The sequence below is a fragment of the Zalophus californianus genome, chromosome 9, assembly GCF_009762305.2.
Source record: "Zalophus californianus isolate mZalCal1 chromosome 9, mZalCal1.pri.v2, whole genome shotgun sequence".
Classification (NCBI taxonomy): Eukaryota; Metazoa; Chordata; class Mammalia; order Carnivora; family Otariidae; genus Zalophus; species Zalophus californianus.
In genome coordinates, this window is record NC_045603.1 from 93,958,079 (window position 1) to 93,981,365 (window position 23,287).

Sequence of the window (23,287 nt, forward strand, 5' to 3'; positions counted from 1 at the left end):
TTAAATTCTGTCTGAACCCAAGAAACGCTCCAGATTAATTTCTTTCTTTCTGCCAACCATTTGTACCAAATAAAGTTCGAGGATATTCTGTTCTAAGTGATTCCTGAGGTGCCTTTGTGTCTTTGCTTTGACTTTATTCCTTCCTCTACCTTTGAGTTTGGGTGGTTATTAATATTACTTAATGACACTATTTACTATTAGGACTCAATAAAGAAAAAGACTTTAAAGAGCTGAAGGCCAGCATGTCATTTGGGCATTTCCTGCTAATGACATGGGCGAGAGGACGCAGAGGGTTTCTGCACCAGACTTGGAAGAATGTTCTGTGGAAGGTAGAACTGTGGCACACACGAGTGCGTTTTTTGAGCTGGGAAAGCTTGGAGCACATCTAGTCTGAACCTAGTAGTCATGGTAATGTCGTCTCTGATGAGAGGAGGGTACAGAGCCTGAAATACAGTCCTATTTTAATGATTCATATTTTAATCGCTTACAAAAATAAGACCCTAATCAACACTTTGTTTCTTTTGGTGTAGTGTAATGTCTTCCTGAACTTTTCTTAATTTCCATGGCCTCACACCCGCTGGGTTTTATCCTGTGGGTTTGAGCAATGCTTTATTTCGGTAGTACGCGGAAAGAGAAAACGCAGTACCGAAAAATGTGTTCCTGATGATTAGTATTACTAAAAAAAATGGCCAGTAATTAGTGTATCCATTTTGGAAGAGGAGGCCAGGAAATACAAATTTAGTGTCTGTGAGGGTGTTCAACTTTGTTCGCTCAGAGAGGCAGGCTGATGTGGCGGGGAAGGCACAGACTTGCAGATGCAGGCCGCCCAGCCCCTCTGCACCCGGTGACCTTGAACAAGTCCCCGAACTTCCCTGTGAAGTGCAAATGACATCTACCCTCCAAGTCTGCTGCAAGGGTTCAACGAGGGGAGTGTGGCGAAGCACCTAGAGCAGGCGTGTGTGCCATGCGTGTTACCCGTTGACCTCTCATCAGAGGTCGCTCTTGGGGCTCCAGAAGCTCTGCTGTGTGCTGATTTAAGACCTGGCAGGTCACTTCTTTTTTGTGTTTCCATTTCTCTATGTACATACAGAAAGCGAGGCAACAAAGCAGAACGGGGAAGAGTCTAGGCTCTGGAGTCAGACCAGGGTCTTAGGCATGTCCTTTACCCTCTCTAGGCCTCAGTTCCTTGGTCTGCAAAATGGCCATGTTAACAGCATCTACCTCAGAATTCGCGTGAGGAGGGGATGAGGTAATCCCTGTAATGAGCTCATCACAGGGGCTCGGCAAACAGCAAGAACTCAGCAAACATGAGTTGTTTCTGTGACCACAGCTATCCCCGCCACCATCACGGTTCTTACTGACATTATTACAGTGGTGTAGGACAGACCTGTAGACCCTTAAGGCAGTCTCTCATGGAGAACAACGAGTGCGTGGGTCATGGTCATTGTTATGTTCCCCCCGCAGAAAGGGCAAAGGTTAATTGAGGCCATTCACCCGTCTTGGCTTCTCTGGACCCCTCCTGCTGAGCCCCTCCCCTGGGCCTGCTGGGCAGGCCCACAGAAGGGCTGACAGGCCCTCCACCCCAGACTCTCCCAGGCTTCTGTGCTGGCTCTCTTCTGTCTCTCATCCCAAAGCTGGCAAAGGGAGCCGGGCAGAGAAAGTTCCTGTCTCAGTGTGTGAGAGAAAGCAGGAGAGGGGTGAATCAAGTGGAACTCTGCCAGTTCCTTACCTAAACCATTAGCCCGTGATGAGAACTAGTGAGATCACATTCGTAAGTGCCACCTGGGATGGCTGGTTAGTGGGTGTGAGCATGGGGCAAAGGTCCCACATTCCAAGCCAGGAAAAAATTGAATCTGAAGACTGTAGAGGATGGCCATAGATGGATCAGCCCATTCACAGACATGTCTCCTCAGCAACCAGGGGCTCAGTTGGGGAATGTGCCTGGCTTAGCACAAATGCATTAGGACTATGGGGGGGAAACCAACTTATGGTGCATAGCCCGGGTACATGTGGTTGGGCAGTAAGAGTGTATGCCCAATAATAGCTTGGAATCTTAGAAAGGATTCTAGAGGTTACTTAGATCAACTCAAACTTGTGTTCAGTAGAAGTCCGCTGCCTCCCCTTCCCCTGCCAAGAAGTAGCTTTGGCTGAGTACTTCCAGGGATGGGCGGCCGGCCACAAACATAAGCAAACCATTTTTGGACAGCTCTAGTTGATAGAAAGTTCTTCTGTTGAGTTGGAACTTGGCCTCGCCTGCAAACTCATGTACCTCAGTTCCTAGTTTTGGCTCTGGAACAACAGAGAACATGTGTCTTGTCTACAACAGTTTTCTCAATAAATAAAGACCCCACCCCCATCCTCTCCCATCTCTGCTGCCTCCTGTTCTCTCCAACACCCAGCCTGTTCTCCTGTTATACCTTAAAAATGTTCGTATATACACAGAAGATCACATCTAAAAAGTAGTATTAACAAAAAGATCTCTGGAATAAAAAACGAGAGTCGAAAATAAGTTATATTTATTTGCCTGCTGACAATAAAGAGCACGAGCCATAGTACTGTGTATCTAACTTAGCTAATGACCACTGGCTTGAATTCAAAAGGCACTTGTCAAAAAATTCTTGGCCCATTTGATTCATGATAAATCTTCTCTGTCTTCCCAGAAAAGCAATACCTAGTGCTAACTGTAAAAGGCGCTTCTATTGTACTAAGCAATGGAACCAAGGCTCCTGTTTAAGGGACACGAGCTATTGTTGGTTTCTCTATACATCTTCATGCATATATACATGGTTCATACATATACATGTACGTACAGAGGTGATGCTGCTAGGAAGCTGATGAGTTGCAGGGCTTTCACCTGCACAGGCTCCTGGGAGGAGCCCTAAAGCCATATGTGTCCCCCAAATTATAAGCTTCAGGCCCCATAAAACCTAGATATCCCCGAGTGGGTGCACACACGCATGGACACACACACACACACACACACGGACGCACACACACGCATACAACACAGAAACCCACAGACTAAACACACATGTAATTCTGTAGTGGTGATCTTGATGTGAAAAGCCAGGCATCCACTCAGAGAATATGAAATTCTATTATTTTATTTGTAATTTGTTTCCAACGGATAGTAAAGAGAGTGAACAAACCTGCCGCAAGTTGCCTTATCAATGTTCCTAGTGTCTGAAGACTGAGAACAGACAGATGCTGTTTGGGGGGTTAAGGTTTCTTTCCTTTTGAGGGAAGAGCCCAGGCTCTGGGGCAAGAGGTCCCAGGTCCCCCTGGGTCCTCTATTTGTCAGCTGCATGCCCTCAGGCAAATATTCTTTCTCTGTGAGGCTTAACTCCAGGCTTAGTGAAACATTCTTTTGTCTCAAACGAGAATAATGCCACAGACTTGGCAGGGCTGATAGGAAGATCAAGTGAGATGATATGAACAAGCACCAGCCCAATGTCTGCGATAATGTGGGCTCAATAGATGGCACCCCTTGTGATTTGATGATTATTCACAGACGTGTCTCAAAAAATCTGGAAACCATTTGCTTTGCTTCAACACTTTTGTATTTAAAGCGCCTATACAAGTTTCATGAAGTCACATTCATATGTATTGAATATGTGTTTTCCCGGTTGACATCATTTCACATAGACATTTCTAGCTCAGTCTCTCTCTTTCCTCTAGTTCACAGTTGTATCTTCAACCTCTTTCTATGAGATTCTTCCCTTTAGCATTTAAGCAGTGTCTGGTTTTTCCTGTTTTCTGCACATACACACAGCCCTCCTCCCCATCTACCCCTCCAGATACTGCTCCTGGTTCACTGGTCCCAGCACGGCCAAGCTTGGCCGAGGAGCTGTCCAACTCTGTTCTTGCCACTTCCCACCCCTTCTACTGCGGACCTCCTCATGGTCAAACCAGAGGGCAATGGTCGGTACTTGGGGACTCTGCCTTTGAGCAATATTCATCAGTAGCGCTCACTATCTGCCTTCTTCTAGAACAGTCCACGGCTTGGGATGTTCCTACCCCTCCTGATTTTCTTTCCACCTCCTCCAACCCTGCAACAGTAAGGCTCCCCAGGCTGCCACTAGTCTTTCTCCCTGGTAATCTCATCTACTCCCATGGCCTCCATCAGGCCATCGATGCTAAATCTACTCCAGCCAGGCATTTCTTCTCAACTCCAGAACCTTCAGTTATCTCCTAGATACTTCCCTTTCACATGACGTACAGACACCACACATTTAATGTGTTGAACGTCAAAGTCTTTACAACCCACATGGTGTTTCCTAGCACAGTGAATGCCCGGTTGTTCAGGCCAGAAACCCAGGAGTCATGCTTAATTAACTCTTCTCTTTCTCTCGTCCAAAATCTAACCAGTCACCAAGACTTTCAGACTCTGCCTTCTAAATACTCCTGGTGTTATCCCCTTCTCCCTGCTGATCCCATCTTAATTCAGGTCACCACCACTGTTCCTGAATGCCAGCCAAGCCAACTGCCCACATCCACTCTTCACCTTTGCACTTTGTCATGCCAATCTCTGCTTAAAATGCTGAATGGCTTCTACCTGTTTTTATAATAACCTTTAGGGTCCTGAACATGACCTGCAAGGCCCTGTGTAATCTATTCAAGAAATAGTAAGTGGCTCGATGCATAGTTGTAAAGCCACAGTATATTCCTTTATATTTACATCCTCCAACTTTGTTTAGCAAGTCCCATACTGTGGGTGGGTTGGGCATTTCCAGTTTTTATAATTATAAATAGGATTGCTAAGGGCATTTTTTCCCCCACTGCCATTGGACTGTGTCCTTGGGATATTTTTTTCAAATGTTATTATCAGTGAAAGAGTCTGATCACTTTTAAAGTTCTTATCCATTCCCTGTTCTGCAGAAGGCTGGGACCCATGCATAGTGTCATCTACAAGGCTACCCAGAGCCCCTCCTCTGGGGTTTCACAACGTTTAACTTCTCGAGTTCAGTAGGCTGAAAGCAGATTTTTATTTAACATTCTTAAAATTTGCATTTTTCAGGTGATGATTTACTATGTGCATATCCTCATGTGAAGATTAACTGAAGTAACACATTCTTAAATTTGCAAACTGTCCTCTTGTTCTCTCTCACTCTCTCCTGTTTTTATTCAGAGATTTTAGTTTCCTTTTGACCAATTCGTAAAAAAAAAAAAAAAAAAAAAATGGTGCAAGGGTGGGAGAGTTATGTTTCAGATCCGTCATCAAATTCTCTCTGCTGGGTTCTTTCTGCCTGTGGTAGATGTTCAGGAGGAAGTCCAAGGCCTCGGGTCATTCAGTTAAATTCAGCAGTGAGAATGCCAAGGCAGGCACTGGCCCAGGGAGGGCCCACTGGTGGCCATGACAGCCCCCTCCCACTGGGGGACTGCTTGGTTTTCCATCTCTGTTCGACCTTATTTTCTGAAAATTCCACTCAATCCATTTTTGCAGGCTGGTTAAATGACAGGCCTCTTTGTTAAATACAGAGTGCCTCTGGAACCATAAACATAAGCTAGTCTTTTACTTAGGAACAAGTATTTGGGATTTAGCTTGATATCTATGTCTGAGACACAGAGATCCTGACAGACAGGGAGCTGGTTGTGGGAAAATCTGAATATTGTCTTTAAGACAAGAATAAATTGGGGCGCCTGGGTGGCTCAGTCGGTTAAGCGTCTGCCTTCAGCTCAGGTCATGATCCCAGGGTCCTGGGATCGAGCCCCGCATCGGGCTCCCTGCTCCGCGGGGAGCCTGCTTCTCCCTCTCCTCCCTGCTCATGCTCTCTCACGCTCTGTCTGTCTGTCTCAAATAAATAAATAAAATCTTAAAAAAAAAAAGACAAGAATAAATTGGTTAGGAAAGAGATACCTTAAGACAACTGCCTTTAGCTGGTTGCAGAACATAAAGAGATGTTACAGAGAAAAAAAATAAGCCTGTGAGAAAATATGAATATTGTAAAATAAGTATGCACTTTATTAAAGGAAGTGTTGTATGTTTTACACATTATAATATCACTCCGTATGGCAGGGGGATTGGTCATCACCACTGTTTCACAAATGGGAAAAGCGAAGTGCTAAGAAAAAATTAAATGACTTTTCTGTAACTGACCCATCTAAGCATTTCTCTGATGTGTTTACACTTTTTTTTTTCTCCATTCACAAACAGAAGGAGAAGAAAGAGCCAACTCTGGGTGTCTCAATCAAGAATCATGCCTGCTGCAGCAACTCCCACCCTTTAGGACGATAATCACCCTGTGACCCATCCCCTCATATTCTGCACCTTGATTCTAAAACAGCCAGTTGACCCAGCCATTCAACCCAGCAAATGTACCTACCATTGCTTAAGAGAAATGAATTAAGCAAGTTGGTCCAAGGAGGAATTTTATGAAGATAAAGATCAGTATTTTTCACTTAACCTTGAAAGGGAATTTTACCATATTTGAAGGTCACAAGCAAGGCATATTTCCAAAAACAAAGATTCTGGTGCATTGGGGAGGGAAGAAATAATCACATTCTGGTATGTTAAATGACTGATTCACTTAGTAAACCCATCATACAGTTTTTGCTGAATTGAACTGAATTTTTCAAATGTTATTGAAAATAGCATTTGAAAATAGGCTTATTTTGAAAATAGGCTTATTTTCCATTTTTTAGCATCAATAGAGAGTCTAACATGAATTAAATTGAAGATAACTTGTGGTTTTTGTTGTTGTTATTCTTATAAAAAATGCGTACATAAATCCATTCCACCTTGATGTCTTACAATGGATAACTCTAAATAAGAGTTAATATCAACGCTAACTTGTCTGTTCTTTCTTATTCATGTGTTTTCTCAAGTCTCAGAGTGGTCAAATAATCAAATATCCCTTTGAATTTAAATCATCCCAGGCCTTTAAGGCAGTAACTGTCTAGTAGCTCAAAGAGTAGGTAAAATTATCCTGTACAGGTAAAATTTTATAAAGTTACAGTTCCCTTCCATTTATTCTTTAGCTTTACAAATGTTATAAATTCACCATCTTACATCTTCTAACTGGGAGGATATTCCAAAGAAAATATCCCATTTATCTTCAGCCTTAAAACCTTCAGTTTGGAGATAATGTAATTACTTAAGGCACATTCTGCATGTTCCCTGCCTTATTATAGAGTTGAAAGTGGAGAAGTCTTGTCCTGGAAATGGACGAGATAAGTGTAGTTTGTCATATTGGCCAAAGAATGTGGAGTTCAGAGAGGCTACCATATTTGGACCTAAGACATATTAACATTTCAGGTAATTATAATCCACTGGGTCCCGTTCCCTCCTCTGTACATTTGAAATGAGTTGTGCTGAGGAGAATGTTATTTCCATATACAGAGAGCTTAATTCTGGGTGAGGCCAGGCAGGAAACAAGGCTGGGAGGAAGCTATAAACATCCATTCATGGTGACGGGGCAACCAGATACTTTTGTTTTATTCCAGCAGCCCCATGACTAGTGAGAAGCTGCTGCTGATTCATCTTAGGCAGCAAAAAAGATTCAAAGAAATACAGAAAAAAATTGGGTGAAGTATAAGTTTTACAAGGCATAGAGGTTGAAGGGAATCAGAGTATTTATTCATTGCCTGTGGGATAGGAGGTTGTGCTACTGAATAGAAGCTGAACACTGTTTCATGCTTGAAATTGGGCTGAACTGTTAAGAGTAGACGGGAGCTCAGGATCCATATGGGAAAAATCCCATTTTATGGAGGAGGAAAATAGGGGCCAATGAAGTATTGTGGACCTGTGGAGGAGCCATGTAGAGAACCCGGGCCTCGGGACATCTACTACATCAAACGCTAACCCAGAAAGCCCATGTCAGAAGAAATAGTGGCAAATGTGACATTTGAGAGCTAAAAAACATTTTCTATCTATACCTTGTCTCTACCTTAGAAGAATGCCAGCAGGTAGATCATGCCTTCATTACCCTGCTATGTGGCCATGTCATGAGAATGTCTTCTTAACTTTTTCTTAGCTCTGTTTCCAAACCCTCTGACAACATCCCTCTGTTCTGTGGTTAAGTTTTCTTGCAGCCCCTACTGGCAGGTATCACCTTGAAATTCTGTCCATGGCTTTCTGGTCAATGCCTTAATTAAATCACCTACAGGATACATTTCTCTTTATTCCCAGCTCAACATAATGGGGATAATGCTCCCATCTACTATTCCCTGCTCTGGCCCGGCTCTGGTGTCAGCATTCCAACTGCAGAACAGGACATGTCTTTTTGGATGCTGTGGCATCGCTTGGCCAAAATGAGTCTTAGCCCTTCCTACACATGAGTTCCTCATCTTAGCTCACCATTCTGGGCCTGAAGTCCTATTATTTTACTCTCACTGATCTCGTTCTGGATTTCAATGTCTCCAATGAGGACTGCAGCAAGAACATTCTAACTAGGTCTCCTGTTTTTAGGGACCCTCTGAGTCCACCCTATGCACCAATGGCCAAGGTCTGCTCCAAAGGGAGAGCTCCAATTCTATTATTCTCCTGATCAAAACCTGTCAGTGGTTTCCCACTATCTGCAAAATAAAATCCAAACTTCCCAACTTGGGCTTTAAGGGACTCATGTGTTGGGTCATAATTCAATTAAGATTTGTTGAGCGCCAACTGGATGCCACGCACTCTGCTAAATGCTGGAGACCAGTCAGCTTAACAAGACACAGCCCCTTGCCCAGATGAACTTCCTGCTCTAGAAGAGGGATGCAGAACAGAAAGCAATCACATATAACATGGTGTGTGTGTGTGTGTGTGTGTGTGTGTGTGTGTGTGTGTGTGTGTCAGAAGCCACGCCAGAATGAGGGTATGCTCTGTGATAAAAGAGGAACGGCACCTAGCCCAGGCTGAGGAGGGAAGAGGTAGAGGAGAGGAAGGCGGCAAGGGGGTAGTCGGGGAAGCAGGATGGCAATCGGGGAAAGCTTTCCTGGAAAAGGTCAGCAGAACTTCAAATATGAAATGGCAATCAGACATGTCAGGCAGGGGCGATGAGTGACGATGGGCAGTGTCTCAAACAGAGGATCGAATTTGCATGGCCTTATCTTCTGAACTCCATCTCCATACCAACTGACCTACAGTTCCTCTTTAACACCTTTCCTTACCTCCACCTTAGTTGCCTTTCCCAGCTTTCAAAGTCTGCCTCCATGACCACACCCTGGAGCTTTTGTTTGACAAGCCAGCCAGAAATCGCCTCTGCTCTCCCTGAACCTCCTTAGCCCATACTTCTGTACCTCGAGCATGGAGTTGCTCAGCGAATACTCACCGAATGAATTTCTACTGCTCCTTACCTGGGGTCTAAGCGCCTCAAGACCAGCCTAGCGCATTGACTTCATCTGGCCTCCCACCTCCGGCCTTTCCCCTTCATCAGATGGGCTATTTCACCATCATCCAAATACACTAAACTAATGCTGCTCCAGTGACCTGGAATGTTCTTCTCCCCCCACCTCCTCAGTTCCATCCATCCTTCATGCTCCAAATCAACTCTATTCCTTCTTTCATAAACCCCATCCTACCCTGTCCTCTCCCCTCTCCAGCTTCCTTTTGCCTTTAGGTTCAATGCCATCCCCTCTCTCTAACTGGACTGAGGGATCCTGTACATCTACCACATGGCCCGCTCTGGCAGAGACCTGAGAAAATGGCAAGGGCCTCCTGGGAGGCTGTTGCCCATCTTTGCTTCCAGCTTTGAGCAGAGAGAACCTCTGGTTTCTAGGTAAAGTGGACAGAGGTGACTAGGGAGAAAAACAGCAACAAAAAGGAGTACCTGAGATATGACCGGGGGGGGGGGGACTTAAAGACTCATGGAGGAAAGCCAGGCTAAGGGCTAAGTCAAATCCCATCAAAACGCATGCCTGTGTCTTCCCTTGTTTGCCTTACATGAATGGTGTTTCTGGAACACACTAAAGAGTTAAGAGTTCCTTTCCTCCAGAGAGGTGACTTTGCCCCTTTGAGTATACCCTTGTGTTTTCACAAGAACAGACAAGGTAAGTATTTTTGCACTAAATTAAAAGGAACTATGTAGTTTCCTTTTAGGTTAGTTTTATTTACATATATGGTTACTCCAGTTTTCGTATTCTGAGACAGCAGAAAGAATCAATGATTTGAGACAAAATGTTTCAGGGATGTCTGGCTCTATTCCTTTGTAGAACCTTAAAAATGATCTGTTTTTCAGAGATAATAAACTTTCAAGTTTCAATAACATCTCTACTTCTGGGGGAAACTTCCCTTTATCATTTCCTCATATAAACGGTCTGCTGCAATCGGGAAAAGCAGGGGAGATACTGTTCTATATCCTTACCTCACCCCCTGTGATGGTGATGTTTCCTCATGACGGTTAGTTTATTAACTTCTGGCAGGCCTCCAGGAGTAAATAAGGGTTGAACGTCGTTGGAACTATGCCAAGACCTTATGCAGGATCTTTGCCCTTTGTCAAGACAAAGAGAGTCTCTGCCGGACAAGTTACATCAAAATTGGCCACAGTGAGACTCGAGAGGAGGGTCTGTTGGTACTTGACTGACTAGCCCCTCAAGAGACATAAACCCCAGACCAAAGGTCCCCTTTCACATATGGAGTTTCCAAATAACTCTCTTCTAAATATCCATAATGTTTAAGAAATGAAATTAGAAAGTATATTTGAAGTCTTAACTAGGTCAGCAATACACTCTGCAGGTACAAAAGCTCTTTACTGAATCCAATCCTCCCATGGAGTCTTGGGAGCCCTTATTTTGACAAAACTGCCTAGTCAGATGAGCCTGGGAAGTCTTCCACCTGCACTTTTCAGGATTTCTATAAGCTACAAGATGCGACACTTCACACAGTTCGGTACCGCAAAGGGTGTCACCCGAAGCCCTTTGAGTTTATTTCTAAGCTTGCCTTAGCTTCTAGGATCTCCACTTCTTCCCATCCTTACCTCCTGTTCCCTCATGTCTCTTCTTCCCACTCCATCTACCTTAGCAGCGTTCATGCCCCTTCCTCTTCTGTCTTTGGTTTTCACTGAGCAGTTCACCACCTATACTCACTCCTAAGCATCTCTTTCAAACGTTTCAGAATCAGGAGCAAGGCAGGGTGAAAGGGCTGGAATGCATTTTCTTCTTGATTTGGTGGCCACAACAAGATCCCTTAAGCTCCAGTGTCTGTAGGTCCTAAGTGGATTCCTTCTCCCAACCTTCAAAGTTTCCCCTTGATCTGGAAACTCTTCCTCTTTTCCCCTCATACTGACTTATGTCAGCAGGATCTTTCCTCTCCTAAGCTTAGGTCATTGTCCTTGTGCTCCTGGTGGCCTACTGTGGGGAGTTCTTGGGCATGACGAGTGGTGGCAAAGACCAACCATTGGCTAGCAGATTGTCCCAGCTGAGCACGTGTCAAGGGTCCAGACTCTCACCTGAATGAGGAGATCGATAGCGAAAGTCCTCTTTGGTCAGCAGCAGGAGAGCTTTGCCATTCATTTCAAACGTGTTGCTGTCAATTGGCCTTAAAGAAAACTCATTTTCAGCCCACTTGAGCCACTGGGCTACGTCATCCCTGCTCCAGTAAATTGGCTGCAAGCCTGTTGGAGAGAGAGCAAGGCATAAAGAGAGAGAGAGAGAGAGAGAGAAGAAAAAAAGGCCTTGTCAGACAGTTGGAATAAAGGGAAAAGCTTTCTGAATGGTTAATAAAATCGAGTCTCCACGTCTGAAGAGCCCTTATGCTCAACTCTGAATCCCAAGTTAAAGCTCAAGATTTGTAAGTGCCAAATTATGGTCCGATGAACTATTTATTTAGAAGCAAAATGAGAAGACAAATCCTTTTTTGTGTCTTTAATGGACCCTAGGTCTTGGTGCCCCGTCCTTCCTTGTCCAGCTCCTGAGGCTGTCTTGATCTCAGGTATGCCCTAAAGCTGAGGCTCTTCGGTGGCCTGACATGGTCATGACAGATGTCAATGTGCTTTGGAGGGGACCTTAGAATCACAACTGAGCTGTCACCCACTATCCTTTTGAAGTGAGAATGTTCCAGAGCTGGGCTTGACCTTCGAGAGCTGCCAAATAATGAAGCGTTCCCTGAAACTTCTTCCAGGAAGAACAATTCACTCAGCCTCTGGGAAACTATCAGGCTAGCCTCTGGGAATGAGAGGGCAAAGTAAGGATAAAAGGTCTTTTGCCTTTTTATTCTACTTTTCTGATGTTAGAACTTCCTAGCGGGGGTGGTACTTGGACTCTGAGTAGGACCAGTAGTGGACCAAAGGGAGGGCTGCAGCTTAGGTTAAGAGGGTAGCTCAGGCTGGATCTTTCTGGATGCTGGACTGTGAGTCTATATTTTTATTTCATTTTGCTGTTATGGGAAATCTTTGATATATCATTCAGGTGGTTTAGAACAGTGGTTCTCAAACTGTGATCTGGGGACCCCTCAGGTTCCCAAGACCTTTTCAGGGTGTCTATAAAGTCAAAACTCTTTTCATAACAATATTAAGAGGTTACTGAACTTTTTTCACTCTCGTTCGTTCATGAGTGGAATTTTCTAGAAGCTACATGACATGTGATATTGCAGTGGATATGAGAATCCAGCCATCTTCTATGATTTGCAAAAGAGACTTGCAAAAATGTAACACAATGCCATTTTTCTAATTTTTTTTTGTTTTGGAAGAAATATTCATAAATATATATTTATGCTAATAATATAAGCTTAGCTTACTATTTTTTAGTAAGCATTTTTTTTAATTCTCAGTTTTAATTTCCAATATGGTAACTATAGATAGATATAATCCATATGAGTGAAGCTCTTTGGGGTCTTCAATAATTCTTAAGAATTGAAAGCAGTCCTGAGACCAAAATGAGAATGGACAGGTTGGAAGAAGCTAGCTGCACAACAAAGCTTCATTCTCTAAAACTGTACTGCATGAATTAATAGTTCAAGTACAATGGAATCAGGGTTTGATAAGAGGAGCTTCAGTCTCTCCAGTAAGTGACTTAAACTTGCTAAGGAGACTTGAGTGTACTGTAAAAGTGCCTTTCAGCTTGATCCTGGAAAGAGTCACCTTTTCATCCTTAAGTATCACAAAGAACTGTCTGGTCTACTTGGATGGGCTGCTTTTTCTCCCTAGTGGACCAGGGAACGAACAGCTCAGATCCCTTGGAGAAGGTCCAGGGCCTCTGGGCATGACTATTGGCTCTGTCTTCCAGGTGGCTCCTTTGCAAAGTCTAGTTTTGAAGAATGGTAGCTGGCTTCCTTTAGCTCTGGGGAAGTCCTTTCTAAAGTAGGCTATCATGTAGGGCACCAAGAAAGAACTATGGGCACTGGCCTAATCAGAGATAGGCATTTAAGAGTTCTTTTTCTTGTTTTGTACGTTTAATAATTTTACATGGAAAAAAAGTGGCATCATAAAATAAGAATGTGCAGTATGCTACTGCTCTATGATCTTGAGACTAAAACACAGCCACTAAAGAGTTCAAGGTTTTGTTTCTGACTCTTAACTATGCCAAGAAGTAATGCCCATTTCAAATGGTCCTTGGATACAAAGGGTGCCCCTACTCTTTCCAGTGACCTTGAAAACACGTATCTCAATCACAATGAAATGGGGGTGGGCGTGAGGATGGCTCTGCAAGATCTCAACTTTTGAACCCGTAAGAAACCTTAACGTTTACTTCCTATTGTCAGTGGTGTCACCTCTGAACAGGAACAGCACAGTGATTAGTGATTTGTTACTAGGAACTTTCCCCTTCCTCTCCTTCACACGAACAGCATGGGTATAACCAGATCCTGGGGCCGGGTGTGAGGTTCCAGTGCAGCGTGGCCTAGGAAAGAGCCTGGTGGTAGGCGGGCCACGGGGCAGAAGATGCTCAATCAGAAACAGGAAAAACGATGGGGTAGCTTATTGGAAATGTGAGTGCCAGAGCAAATACAGAACCGAATCCCACTCGGGAGGGGAAATGAGAGTAAAATGCTGAAGTGTCTGCAGAGGATTCACTGAACCGGAGGGAGGCGGGTGAGAAGGGGGTGGGGGACACAAGTAGTAATTTGAGGTTCTTTATATTCTATGGAAGAAAATACTCATGAGTAATCTTTTCCCTAAATACAGGAAGAGTCACACACTCCAAACAGCCCTGCTGGTGAAGGGCAACAGTTTCTCTTTTCACTTCCCATTAATGTCTCCCACAGCCCAGTCCCTGAAGCCAAGCAGAGCCACCGCGGAAACCCCCTCCCGGGGAACCGACTTGAGTGCTCTGGGCTGTGTGCAAAAGGGGCCCATCGAGTCACCGTCAGTCCAGGGAATACCATGGTAATCCTAGCAGGTTTACCAAAGTGACCCCAACAGACCAAGCTACCTGCTTGAGGCCACCCAGGACACTGACCAGAGTCACTACTCTTCCCTTAGCATGAAGAAAAGGTAAACACACTGCCCGAGCTTCTGGAAAGGGGCTTGATAAACTACGGTGTTCAAAGTCAAGTCCTAGTGCTGTTTCCTCATTGTCTCACTAGAAAGACTGAGGAAAAAGAAGCCCCCTTTCCTCAAACCGAACAGCCCTAAGGCCTGGGAGTTACAGCGTCTAAATGGAATAGAGCCTTGGGCCCAGAGGCAACTCTGTCTAATTAGGACCCTTTAATTTGCTTAATAGTCATTTATTAAGCACATCTATCATCTAGCACTATTGTAAGCGCTTTATAAATATAAGTTCGTTTAACTGCATGCTCACAGCAACCCCATGAGATCAGGGAGCTCGGGCTCAGTGCATCGAAGGGATTTGCCCAGGGTCATATGGCCATGGTAACAAGAGGGGCTGAGAGTCAAACCCAGGGAGTCTAGTTTCAGAGGCCATGCTCTTATCCCTCACGCTGTGCTTACGCACACATTTCCCACCCCGAGTCAGAATTCAGATTGATTTGCAGCATCTATTAGGGCTTCAGAAAAGACTGAGTGAACTCAATCCTCCCCATCCCGGACTTTGATCCTTGGAGGCGTCCTCAGGTTATCAACAGACTAAAAATAGAGCAAAAAAAATCTGTATATCCCTGGAGAAGTAGATTCATAAATGGGAAGAGGAGGGAGATGCAGGTGGCACTCTGCTTTGAACACATCGGGAAGACAGCACCGCCCTCACTGGCTACTCACTGCTCATAGGCACTGGCCTTGAGACTTGCCCTGGCTCACAGCTGCTAATGTAACGGAAGCCACATAGACAAGATGAGGGAGAACATATCACATAGGACCGCCTTTACGGTTGTCTCTTGCGACTTTAACTCAACAAAGCTGAATAATACAGATGTTACTAATCATTAGTAAAAGGAAGAGACCCTTTTTCTGCACTCTGTTACACTACCCCCTGTGCACATCATAAGCCCATGAGAGCCATACTAAGACCTGCATTTTTAATGTCAATTCACTTCAGAGCATATTTGAGAAGAATTTTGTACAGAAGAAATGAACTGCTGCGATTAACAAAATTCCTAAGAATTCTACTGCGTTTTTTTTTCCAAGTGGGTCAAGTGAAGTTCATGGTGTCATACCCTTCAATGATACACCCAGGCCCTAAATTTCCTTCTAATAGTTCTTCGATTCCATGGTCAAAGGGGCAGCCACTTTCATCAGTACATTCTTAGCCTGATTTCAAGCTTTCTGAGCTGTGTTTAGACTAAGGATGGAAACTGCGCTGGGAGTCAGGAACCTGGACTTAACCCCCAAAGCTCCCATTAGTTAACAGCTGATTTGGGGCAGTTTCTCTCTCTGTGGCTTCCTCTGTTAAATGAGGGGCTTTGAGTACGTGATCTCTGTTCCTTTCTGGGTTAACCGTCAACACCCTCCCCCTTCATCTGAATCTGAAAAACCAAAGGATACAAACAGCCAGGACCTTTTTTCTACCGAACTATTCCCTGCTCATGACGATGACCCTGAGATTTTGTAACTTCCTGAATGATCTTCTGAGTCTCGGAAAAGAGATTAAATTATTTTCAGTAGACTGCGGTGCTTAAGAGTGTTTTCTTCTATTCTGATTCTTGGAAAAGTTATAAACCGGCTAAGGCAATAATAAACATGACATTTTGACTAGGTGCTTTCACATGTATAACCTCACGTGATTCTCACAGAAGCTCCGTGAAATCCGTCATGTTCTCATTTCAGTTTAACAGAGGAAACAGGGGGCTCAGAGTCATGGGGTGATGGCACTGGTTTGAACGTTACTCAGTTCAAGCTCTTTTGCTACAGTATACATTCATCAAAAACACCCTTTGTCCCAAACTCTCTGTGTAAACGGGATTTTGATGCAGATTCTGTGGCTGATAGGATCGCATTGTAAAAGAGAAGAAGACATCCCAGAGATGATCTAGCCCAACTCCCACCCACCTTTACTCATTAGGAAACTGAAGCCGGGAAAAGTTAAGAGGCTGAACCACGATGAAGCTGGCCCAGATTCCCTGTTTCAAGCCTCTTATGCTGTGTCATAACTTGATTCATTGACACAGAACAATTTCTGTAACCCTTGACATGAATGAGGAAAGTTATCACTTCCTTGCTTAGTCATCTTGCCTTCAGATTCAATGTCCTAAATTGGTCCAAACATAACTTCTCTGCTGCAGTTTTAGACCCTCACCGACCCGCCCACCTCTTCCAGAGAGCAGATTTAGCTCCCATCCTTAAACATAGTACCAGGAGCAGGACCAGAACCCTTCTTCCTCTGGACAATAGAATTCTGCTGATAATAGTAGCTGACAATTGTTGGGCACTTCGACTGAATATTTTCTACAGAGAATCTCATTCTCATTTTATAGATGAGCAAAAAATGCGGCACACATAACTGGCCATGGTGGCGCTAGGATCCAAACCCAGATGGTCTGGCTCCACAGTCCCAACTCTTCAAATGCTGCCATCCTGCTTCTCAAGTACCTCATAATAAGAGCAAATCCTTACAAGAGCTTACTGTGTGCCAGGCACTGTTCCCAATGCTCTCTGTACAGAACTCATTGAATCCCTACAGCAATACTGTACGGATAGAAACAATCACTATCTCGACTTACAAAGGAGAAAACCTGCAGCAGAGGGAACTGAACTGACTCGGCCAAAGTCACATAGCCAGGAAACGGACAAGCCAGCTGGCTTGGCCCAAAGTCCATCTTATTAACCATCTACCTCTCTGCCTAAGCTTATCTGGTGTTTTTGGCAGGACATCAAAATAAAGTCCTGATTTTAAAAAGAGCCAGAGAACAGTTTCAGCGGTTGTGTGAATTTCCACGGTGGATACATGGGCAGGCACTGCGCACCAGCACATTATTTCCCAGCTGTGGGACCTCAGACAAGTTACTCAACCTCTCTGTATCTCACTTGCCTCAGCCGAAAAATGGGGACAATTTTCAACCCATGAGTAAGTACCAGTGAATCACGGACGATGTGCTTATCAAATGTGAAGAGGCCATAAAGCTAGTACAGAGTAAGATTATACAAATGATGATAATATAAAACACATAAGACAGTATGTGGAATACAGCAAGCACCTAATAAATATTAGCTACTCATACTACTGTCATCTTTTTTACTTGCCCTTCCTGGCACATACATTGCTGGTGTTTGGAACCCAACCGTACAAATATATGTTAATCAATATTAGATTTCATCTTGTTACTTTTTACCATCATTCCAGCGTGCTGCAGTCTCTCCAGGTTTGGTTCTATTTCTAGTAACAACCATACTTCACACCTTCATGTGATCTGCAGCTTTGATAAGCATCCTTCACCTCAACAGGTTCCTGACAAAATGCTGATGAGGTGAGGGCTGGGATGGTAGCACTCCAGTGACCTACCAGCTACCTCCTTGCAGATGGACACGGATCAAGGTGTTGGCTCCTTTTGGGCACAAGTGTTCACTGATCAACCCATGTACATACTCTGGTAGTTGGATCACATTTTTCAAGCTCCGCCGAAAAGACACCATCTAAAATTCAATGAAATGCTTTCTTCATGTCCATAAATATGTAACTACAGCCTTACTGAAGAGGCTGAAGAGGCTAGAGGGAGAAGAGAGGGAGCGGGTGCTTGGCTCTGAAGGGACAACTTTTTCCTAAGTGCTCACAACATGTATGTCTCAAAATCTGTCCTGAATTTCATCTGGAAGTCAGATCCTGCTAGCTGTTTTTAGTCTTTGCCTACACTCTCTTTTCCTTTCCGATTCTGAATGATCAGGTGAACAGTGGTTCAGATTCTTTCTTTCAGTACCTCTTCCATTTCTTGCAACCCTCAGGGATCACCGTAGTGGCCTGCAGTGAGCTCAGCCTTGTAAGTTCTGCATTCTCCTATGTCATCTGTCTGGGCCAAGAGCCTTGAATTTATTTAGAACAACTCAGATTCACTTTTACATCAATTCTCCCATCTTGGGCTTTAATTCCCTTATGTCAGCGTTTGCAATACTCGTTTCAGTCTGACAATCATCTTCCCTGATGGAAGAGAGAAGAAAGAGAGAAGTTGAACAGTTTCGTTTTCTCTTTGCCACTTGTCAATGTCACTCCATCTGCTCCAATCAGCGTGCTGATACTGTGCTCCTTTTTTTTTTTTTTTTTTAAGATTTACTTATTTATTTGAGAGAGAGTGAGAGAATGGAGGGGAAGGACAGAGGGAGAGAGAGAATCTCAAGTAGGCTCCCTGCTGAGTGCAGTGTCCAGGACCCTGAGATCACGACCTGAGCTGAAATCAAGAGTCGGACGCTTAACCGACTGAGCCACCCAGGTGCCCTGACACTGTCCTTGTTCTTAAACCACCCACAAGACTCATTGTTCTCTTAAGCAGCTTCCATGGTGAATTTTCAGCTCACTTAGTTTTAGCCTTCTAGGTCCAAACATGGCTCTTGTACGTTTTCCTTTTCAGTAAGTTTTTCTTCCATCTACTATATAGATCTTTTTAAAATTTGAGATTAGGCTGGTACACACAAAAGAGCGGGAAGATAAAACTGGCATGATCTTTCTGGCAAACAACTTGGTGGTAATTTAAGAGCCCTAAAAATGTTAACTTCTGAGAATCTACCTTAAAAAACTAGGATATAGAGAAATCGTTCATGCACAAAGATGTTCATTGCAGTGTTATTTTTACTAGCAGGAAGCTGGGAACATCAATAAGGACTACCTAAGCAAACGTGGACAACATCTCTGACAGAAAATTATGCAGCCAATCACAGAATATTTATAAAGAGTATCTATTCATATGGAAGAATACCAAATAGCATGTGTGTGTATATGTGATAATCTCAAACAATGCATAGAAAAATATCACCAGGAAACATAAAAATATTAATGGCCAACTGTCACTCTGTAGAATTATAGGTGATGCTTACTGTCTCCTTTTCATTTTTTATTTCCCAATTCTTTATATTAAGCCTGCATTACTTAAAAAAAAAAAAAACTATTTTAAAATTTGAGATCCCCAGAGAATGTCTCCAATACAGCCTCATCAGCTTCTTCCACTGCCTTCCTCCCCTTGTCCCAGTAAGCGCCCTGTGCAGCCCATGTCAGAAGTTTATTTTCTTTTTCTTTTCTTTTTTCTAGATTTATTTATTTACTTGAGAGAGAGAATCTCAAGCAGACTCCCTGCTGAGCGTGGAGCCCAATGTGAGGCTCAATCTCACAACCCTGAGGTCACGACCTGAGCCAAAATCAAGAGCCAGACGCTTAGCTGACTGAGCCACCCAGGCGCCCCAGAAGTTCACTTTCAAAAGCACCCTGAGTCTTCTGCCTTGTGTGTGAGCACTGTGGATTGTGAGACCACAGGTACTTCTCCTCTAAATGTCTGAAAGCACATCTGATCATGTCTTGCATTTCTCTTTTCTAATTCTAAGATGATGTTTTCATTCTCACCAGAAGTTCTCATCATCCCACTCTGCCAACTGATTCTTCCTTATTTGCCAGACCTGGCGCCAAATTCGTAGTGCCCCTCATCATTTCTTCTACCTTCTGGGAGATAAAACTGCTCATTGTTAGGTGCACCTGTTATGAGTTAAAATGTGCACGCATGGAGCTGATGGAGACTGCTCAGCGCCTCTCACGTCACACTCGGCACACAATGGTCCCCCAGTGACAGCAGGCTGTACAGAGATCCCCAATCCACCCCTGGGCCAGCTCTGCAGCCTGCGACTGCCACCCCTCCCCTACCCGACACCATTCTCATCAGGTAGGCTACTTCAGCTTTGTGCAGTTCTTCGCTATTACCATACGTGGCCCCATCCATGGCATCCCACAACTCTTCTGTGAGGCAGCTAAGGCTGGTACAACTATACTTGCTGATGGACCGGAAGCCCAGAGAGGTAGAGGGACTTTCTCAAGGTCACAATGGGCGTAGGACCAGAAGTCCAGCCCCAGATCTTCGGTATCAGTCCAATGAACTGCGTCCGGGTCAAAGGATGTAATAATGGATATAAAAATCCCTTGCACTCTGCAATGCATGGTAACAATGCAAGGGCATTAGGGATGATCAATCATAAACTCAACTTCTCGTGGCAGGTTTGGTTTAGCCGTAGATCCAGAACTTTGAGCAGTGCCCAGAGGGCCCCCTCTGCCTTCTGCAAAGGGAGTTGTGGCAGGCAGGGTTTACCTTAGGATAAACTCTCCGAAGTAAAACCAAGAATCCTCAGAGCCCTTCAAGCTGCTTCCCAGAGCACTTTCCAGGAGACTCTTCTGACAGCCAGGCCTCCAGCCTCCCACACTGGTCTTGGTCTTAGTGGTAACTCCGACGAGCCCAGCATTCTCATTTCCCTGGGTCTGCCTTTAACCTTGGAGTTGCTATTTGATCAAAATTGCTTTCAGCACAGAAATTCTGTCACTAGGGAATTAGAAGTTCCAAAACATTTCCTATTTTTGTCCTCAAGGTTACCGTTTCTCAGCACTGAGGATTCGAGTAGAGGTTAGAAGGTTCTACTTATGTCTTTTGGCCCAAATCCCAAAAGCAAGAATACTATATGTTCATGTGTAGATCCAAAGTCATATTCAATTCCCTGGAAAATTTTTTTTCTTATAGACTTCATTTTGTGGATTTTTTTTTTTGGCTTTCACTCAGTTTTATTCACAAAAGGGTTTTATCAGCAAACCTGTTGATGGCAAAACCAGCCCAGAGCCTGCCACTCATCCTCACAAACATGACTTAAGAGTCCTTCCCATTTCTGCTTTTGGGCAGCAAGCCCAACGTGGTGAGAGGCATGTCATATTTTAGACTGAAACTTGGGTTTTGGACTCGGCCCTGAGTTCAAATACTGGTCCTGCCACCTACTAGCTCAGTGGTTTTAGGTAAGTTGTATCTCTGAACCTGTTTCCCCAGAAGTAAAATGAGGCCAAGAACAGTACTCATCTCCCTGGGCAAATTTAAGTATGAAACGAGATAATCCATATAAAGATTAGTCTGGTACATGGGAAGTGCTCAGTGCATGTTGGGCGGTTGGGTAGGAAAGAGACTGGATAGCAGATTAGCTGTACTTTGCCACACCTCTCCAGGAGACTGGAGTTTTTTCTGCAGCTCAGTGGGGATTCAAAACTGGAGCAAGGGTTCTCACAGGCTGTGTGAAGACTCTGGCAGGAGCTATGGGGCCAGCACAGGGCTCTGAGGAGGGGTCCAGCATCATCAGTGTGCATCGCAGGCTGGGGAGATGGCTCACGAGGAGATGTAGAGAATGGACTGGAACAGATGAAAGACTGGAGGAAGAAAGCCCATTTAAGTCCTGGACTAGGGTGAGGCAAGTGAAGCACTCACTGCAGGTGCAAAATTTAAGTCAGTGCCCTGAATTTAATAAGCATGAAAAGTATTAACATATATTTTGGGAAAAATAATATTTTAACGCGTTATTGAAAAAATCAGAATGAATGCAAAAAATTCACGATGAACAAAAGATCAACATTTTAACTAAAGTTCTATTGAAAAGAGAGATGACTGAGCGTGTAGTGACAACGGGGAGGGGGCACAGATTAGAGCTGCACTTCTGTTTCAGAGATAATGGACCCTTCTGAGAATTCAGTGAGAGCTACGGACCCTCTTTCGAAAGGCACAGGCCCATGCACACAAATACCTGCCCACAAGTTCGAAGTTTATAGACTACCTCAAGTTTATCTAGGGACCCTTGGAGAATTGGGTTAGTATTTTTCAGCCTTGTGTGTGCAAATGGGCCTGACGATAAGTCCTGGCAATTTGGAGGTAAGAACCAATTTAGGTGTAAGGAGAGAAACACAGATATGTCTCTCCTGATATCTTGCAGAGGAAAGGGAAGAGAGGCAGGAAGGTTGCCCTTGTCTCACTCCGAAATGTGTGCGGGGCAATGGAATGGAATGAGGAAAGGCGACTCTTGGGGGGGGGCTCACTTCCTTAAGAAATGCACACACCTGACCTTAAATATGGAATGCCCCTTCCTCAGGTATTTTAGAAACCATTGCTAACATACTGCAAGTTTTTATTCATACCAGTGAAGAGTAATCACTGCAAATGATCTTAATTTATGAACAGTGAGGCACCTGGGATAGGAGAGACTCCACTGAAGGAGATATGTGACTGAAAGACGGACTTCTACGGGACAGAGGCAATTAAGGGCAGCATTTCTCACACTGCAGGGCAGAAAGATATTGCTGATATTTATGCACACTTTTTAAGAGGTCCATTTTTAAGAGGGAAAAATGTAGGGAAATAGATATTAAGAATTGAAATGCTCCTCAAATAGATTTAGGGGGCAAACTGAAACTGCTGGGAAAAGCTGGTGCAAGGTTTTCTAATTGGCAGTGGCAACGGAGGGGTGCAGAGAACAGAAGGATCTCGTTGGATTTGCGTGATCCCTCTAACACAGATGATCTACTACGGGTGTCTGAATAAAGAAGAATGCATATCCTTTCTTTCCCCCTCTTGCTCTTTTAAACCACACAGGATCATCTCTTGTGCAGGCCACAGTCCACAGAACATTCCTTTGCAAAGCGTAACAAGAGCAGAACTCATTCTCATTCTGGACGGGGCCTTATGTGCCCCGTCACTGGCATGGGAGAGCCTTTCCTTTGTGTGGTTCAGCTGTGCCTGGTCCCTTCCCTCCCGGGTTCTCTTTATTCCAAGGAAACTTAAACAAGCAGGCTGCCTTTTCTCAGGATGGAGACAGTCCCTATTATCTTCGAGTCCTGTGGGGTGAACATGAGGCTGGGAGGGCGGGGAGAAGAGGAGGGGAGGAGCCAGGCGGAAAAGGGAGCCTGAAAGAAGTGTTTAACTTTTACAACAGCTCACTCCACAGGCCTCAGAAAACACATCCTGGGCCCAAAAAGTGACCAGGGTTCAAGCAACCTAAAGCACTTGTGAGACGATGCTCTTTTGGAACATGTCCTCTTTTAAAGGGGAACTCTCCCT

General features: G+C 44.3%; 1 protein-coding gene across 4 annotated transcripts in view; it reads right to left on the bottom strand.

The window, feature by feature from the left end:
• The window catches only part of ETV6 (ETS variant transcription factor 6), a 233,126-nt gene that overhangs the window by 37,045 nt on the left and 172,794 nt on the right, over positions 1 to 23,287 (bottom strand). For 3 of the 4 annotated variants that reach the window (XM_027592924.2, XM_027592927.2, XM_027592923.2), the window contains one exon: positions 11,367 to 11,531. The exons of the other annotated variant lie outside the window; for it this stretch is intronic. In XM_027592924.2, coding sequence (XP_027448725.1) covers positions 11,367 to 11,531 — 165 coding nt within the window. The remainder of the gene's footprint in view (positions 1 to 11,366; positions 11,532 to 23,287) is intronic. 4 annotated transcript variants of the gene reach the window in all.